General features: G+C 37.7%; 1 protein-coding gene and 1 non-coding gene across 2 annotated transcripts; one reads left to right on the forward strand and one right to left on the reverse strand.

Moving 5' to 3' along the window:
- Positions 1-2,594: 2,594 nt before the first annotated feature.
- LOC124887801 lies at positions 2,595-4,420 on the reverse strand. Its single transcript, XM_047397713.1, has 2 exons — positions 4,283-4,420; positions 2,595-3,050 (listed from the first exon to the last, which is right to left on the reverse strand). Exons 1-2 carry the CDS (start codon positions 4,418-4,420, stop codon positions 2,595-2,597), a joined length of 594 nt encoding a protein of 197 aa, XP_047253669.1.
- Positions 3,860-3,966, forward strand: LOC124888290. The gene has a single exon (XR_007046418.1). It is a non-coding gene; the product is annotated as a small nucleolar RNA R71 (small nucleolar RNA).
- Positions 4,421-4,653: the final 233 nt, after the last annotated feature.

Genomic DNA, 4,653 nt, shown 5'->3' on the forward strand with positions numbered 1-4,653 from the left:
AAGATGTATAAGTTTCCATTGGATGGTGGGAATGGTCCCATACAATAAATCCCCTAAACATCGAATAGTTCAACTTTAAGGATATTATTTAGGGGCATCTCATGATGCCTTGAAATTGTACCTAACCTCTGGCACTGGTCACAACTCTTTATAAAAGCCACTGCATCTCTAAACCATGTGGGCCTAAAACAACCGGATTGCAAAACTTTTTTGCCTGTTCTTTCACCCCTCATGATGGCCACCATAAGGAGATTAATGACACTTTTGTAGCACTTATGTGAATTCAGCTTCCGGAACATATCTAAGTATAATTCCATCAGGACCTTGCTTGAAAAGATACAGCTCATCCTATATATAAGAACGAGAATTATGAAGTAGTTTTTTTCTTTGTTGAGTGGTGGCTTTGGGAGGATAAACAGAATATGCTACTAAGTTCACAATATCAGCATACCACAGAAGCTCACACGCATCTAGAGCCAATAATTTTTCTTCTGAAAATTCTTCCTAAATGCAGATAGAGTCATCAACAATATGGTCATGAGTCTCCAGTCGTGACAAATAGTCCACAACTTGGTTATCTACTCCTTTCCTATCATGAACCTCTAGGTCAAACTCTTGCAGTAATAAAATCCACCTGATCAATTGAGGCTTTGCATTTTTGTATTGGAGAGATACTTGATGGCCACATGTCTGTGTGAACAATAACTTTGGTGCTCACCAAGTACGCTATAAATTTGTCGAATGCATAAACCATCGCAAATATCTCCTTTTCAGTGACTGTATAATTCATTTGGGCATCATTCAAGACTTTACTAGCATATTAAATAGAGCAAAATACCTTGTATTTTCTTTGTACCAAAACTGCTCCAACAGCCACATCACTTGCATCACACATCAATTCGAATGACAACTCCCAATCTAGAGAAATCAAAATAGGAGCTTCTGTCAGCTTCTTAAAAGCTTCTTGACAATCTGCCCTAAAATCAAACTTGGCCTCTTTTTCTAACAATTTATATATCGGGCTTGCAATCTTTGAAAAGTCCTGAATAAAATGCCTTTAGAAACCCACGTGCCCCAAAAAACTTCGCACTCCTTTCACGCTTACCAGATGTTGCAGCTTTTCAATCACTTCAATTTTGGCTCTATCTACTTCCATCCCTCTACAAAACACTTTATGTCCAAGGACTATTCCTTCCTTAACCAAAAAGTGGCATTTCTCCCAACTCATCACAATACTCATCTTTTCACAATAAGCGAGGACTTGATCTAGATTTTGCAAGCATTTATCAAAAGAATTACCATAAACAGAGAAATCATCCATAAATACCTCAATAAATTCTTCAACCATGTCGTAGAATATTGCTATCATACATCTTTGAAATATTGCACGTGCATTGTAGAGGCCAAAAGGCATGCGTCTGAAAGTATATGTACCATATGGGCAAGTAAAAGCAATCTTTTCTTAGTCCTAGGGTGCAATGGTGATTTGATTATAACCCGAATAACCATCAAGAAAACATTAGTACTCCTGCCCTACCAATCTATCCAACATCTAATCAATGAATGGGATAGGATAGTGGTTATTTCTTGTGGCTTCATTCAGTATCCAATAGTCAATACAGTTCACTATCCAGTTACCATGCGAGTGGGAATTAGTTCATTATCTTCATTGGTAACCACATTCATCCGACCTTTCTTTAGTACACAATGTATTGGGCTTACCCACTTGCTGTCTAAAATTGCATAAACAATCCCATTATCAAGCTACTTGATAACCTTTTTTTTGCACCACGTCTTTCATCACCGAATTCAATCTCTATTATTGCAGAACCCTTGGTTTGAAACCTTCTTCCATGTATATAATGTGCATGCAGAACACTGGATTTATCCCTGTAATATCAGACATCTACCAATCAATTGCCTTCTTTCTCCTTTTTAAGATTGTCATTGCTTTCTTTACCTACATATCAGATAATTCTACGGACAAAATAACAGGCAAGGTATTATTGTCACCAAGGTAAACATATTTCAGGTGCGGAGAAAGAACCTTAAGCTCTAATTTTAGAGCTTCATCAATTGAAGTTTTAGGTGATGGGCCAATCTGCTTGTTCAATGGCTCAAAATATAGCTTTCTTATTTTAATAACCTCTAAATTCATGACTTGGACCAATTCCAATGCCTCTAAATCTCCATAAATATCATGACCCATCAAAGCTCGCTCTAGTGGATCATTAGACAACAATAGATGTAGCTCATATGCAAGGTCAATAACTAATATGAAAGACAATTCTTCATACATAGCAAGTAATTTCAGGGCCATATATACATCCAAAGCCTCCACTTTATCATGTGCTCTCATTGTCTTCTCCCTACTGCTACATCAATAAATTTTTTTTTTGTTGCTAGGAATGGACGTCCCAAAATAAATAGAACAACCAAATCATCTTCAAATAAAGAATCACAAAGTCCACAAAAAATATCAGTGATCCCATTTACACTAAAAGATCTTTAATAATTCCATCCGGCCTAGCAAGGGACCTGTCGGCCAACTACAAAACAATGGTCATGGGTTTGGGACTCTCAATACCCATATTTTAGTACCAAGATGTGGGCATAAGATTTATGCTAGCCCCCAAGTCACACAATCCCCGAGCACTGATGGTCTGCCCAATAATGATTTGTAAAGTAAAACTACCGAGATCCTTCAGCTTCGTGGGCAGTTTGTTTTGTATCTTGGATGTGCACTCCTCAGTAAGTGCAACTGTAGCATACTCTATCAATCGAATCTTTTTTTCCATAATGTCTTTCAGATATTTTGCATATTTTGGAACACTCTGTAGAATATAAATAAGAGAAAAATTTACATGAACCTGCCTTAGAAGATCCAAGAACTTCTTATAACTGGCCTCCTCTTGATGCTTTCTTTGCCTCTGAGGAAAGGGTAAAGGTAAAGTCTTCTTCTCCACTTGAATTTCATCACTTGCAGTTTTTCCTTTGACCCCTTTCTTCTTCTTGTCTTTAGAATCATCATCAGTGATTGTGGGACTAACCTGCTCAGGTGTCGTCTCTATTAAATGCAACCCACTGCTTGTTTTAACTATTTTTACTTGCTTTGTATTTCCCTCTGTATCTCTAGGTAAGGCTCCTTGAGGTCTTGTATTTTATGCTCCCGCAATCTGACCAAGTTGCAACTCTAAATTCCTAGTGATAAATTATTGACTCTTTAAATCACTACAAACTATGCTTGATTCGCCAAAAGTTGCTTCATCATCTACTTCATATTACTTGTTTGAATAGTAGTCTGGTTGTTCTGAAACTGCTGTTGATTCTGTTGTAGTGGCCTCTTATACTGATTATTATTCCATTCCTGATTTCCACCCCATAAGAAATTGGGATAATTCCTCTAATTGGGATTATACCTGTTACTAAAGTTTTATTGCCCTGTACAATTCGCATTTCCCATAGAATTTGGATTAACCGTACAAGTATTTGTCGCGTGTTCACTACTTCCACAAACTTCACACTAAGAATTCACCTAATGGACTGCATTGGTTGTAGTTTTTTCTTGTGGAACCCCCAACTTCATGTTGTTCAACTGAGTAAGCATCTGATTTTACATTGCTGTAAGTTGGGCTAATAATGTTGTGAACTGATCTATCTCTAACACACCAACAACTTTCTTTGGAGCACTCCTCAAATTAGCATGTCATTCAGGGTTCCCTTATGAAATCCGATTTAGCAGTGTGTATAATTTGTCATAAGTCTTCTCAAGAGCTTACCCCCTGCTGCTGAATCCAAGAGAATCTTGGTATTTGGCTCTAGTCTCGCAATAAAAGTATGAACAAGGATATCATTAGACTGATGATGGTGAGGGAAATTTCTAAGCAAACTTTTAAATCTCTCCCAAGCTTGGTACAGATTCTCTCCTTCTTTCTATCTGAAACTCAGAATCTCGCTTATCAAATGTGCAGTCTTCCCAGATGGAAAGAACCTAAAAAGAAATTTTCGAGCTAGATCTTCCCAATAAGTGATGGAGAGTGGTGGTTTAGCATGTAACCACCTCTTCACTTCCCTAATTAAAGAAAAAGGGAAGAGTATGAATCTGAAATAATTAATATTCACCCCTGCAGAAATACGTGTCGCTTATTTCCAGGAAGGTCTGTATGTGCTGCTGCGGGTCTTCTTGTGAAAGGCCAGAAAACTACCCCGCTGAATTCAGCAATTGCACCATATTCTACTTCAATTCAAATGGACCACCTGGCTTGGGCTTGCAAATACTAACAGTAGTATGGTTCGTAAGTGGGATTGCCACCTCATGAACAGGTCTAGCAGCTGGTTGAGCAGGAACAGCTGAGATAATCGGAGCTAGGACATGTCCGTCATTTGGATTGACAAGATCATTTAGATCTCTTTTAGCCATTTGAACTAGTTGAATGGGATATTGAGCTCTTCGCCTCTGTTGAAATATATGTTCTGGTTCTGCAAAAGGCTCTACCAACTTTTTATTTCTCGTCAGTCCTGTAGTCAGCCAACCTACAAAAATTCAGCTACCAAGATCAAGTCATTAACACTTAAACTTATTATCAAAAACCAAAAATTTTAAAAAGTACTAATTATACTAGTCCCCGACAATGGCTTCAAAAACTTATTGCA

Source organism: Capsicum annuum, chromosome 10 (assembly GCF_002878395.1).
Source record: "Capsicum annuum cultivar UCD-10X-F1 chromosome 10, UCD10Xv1.1, whole genome shotgun sequence".
In the NCBI taxonomy this organism is placed as follows: domain Eukaryota; kingdom Viridiplantae; phylum Streptophyta; class Magnoliopsida; order Solanales; family Solanaceae; genus Capsicum; species Capsicum annuum.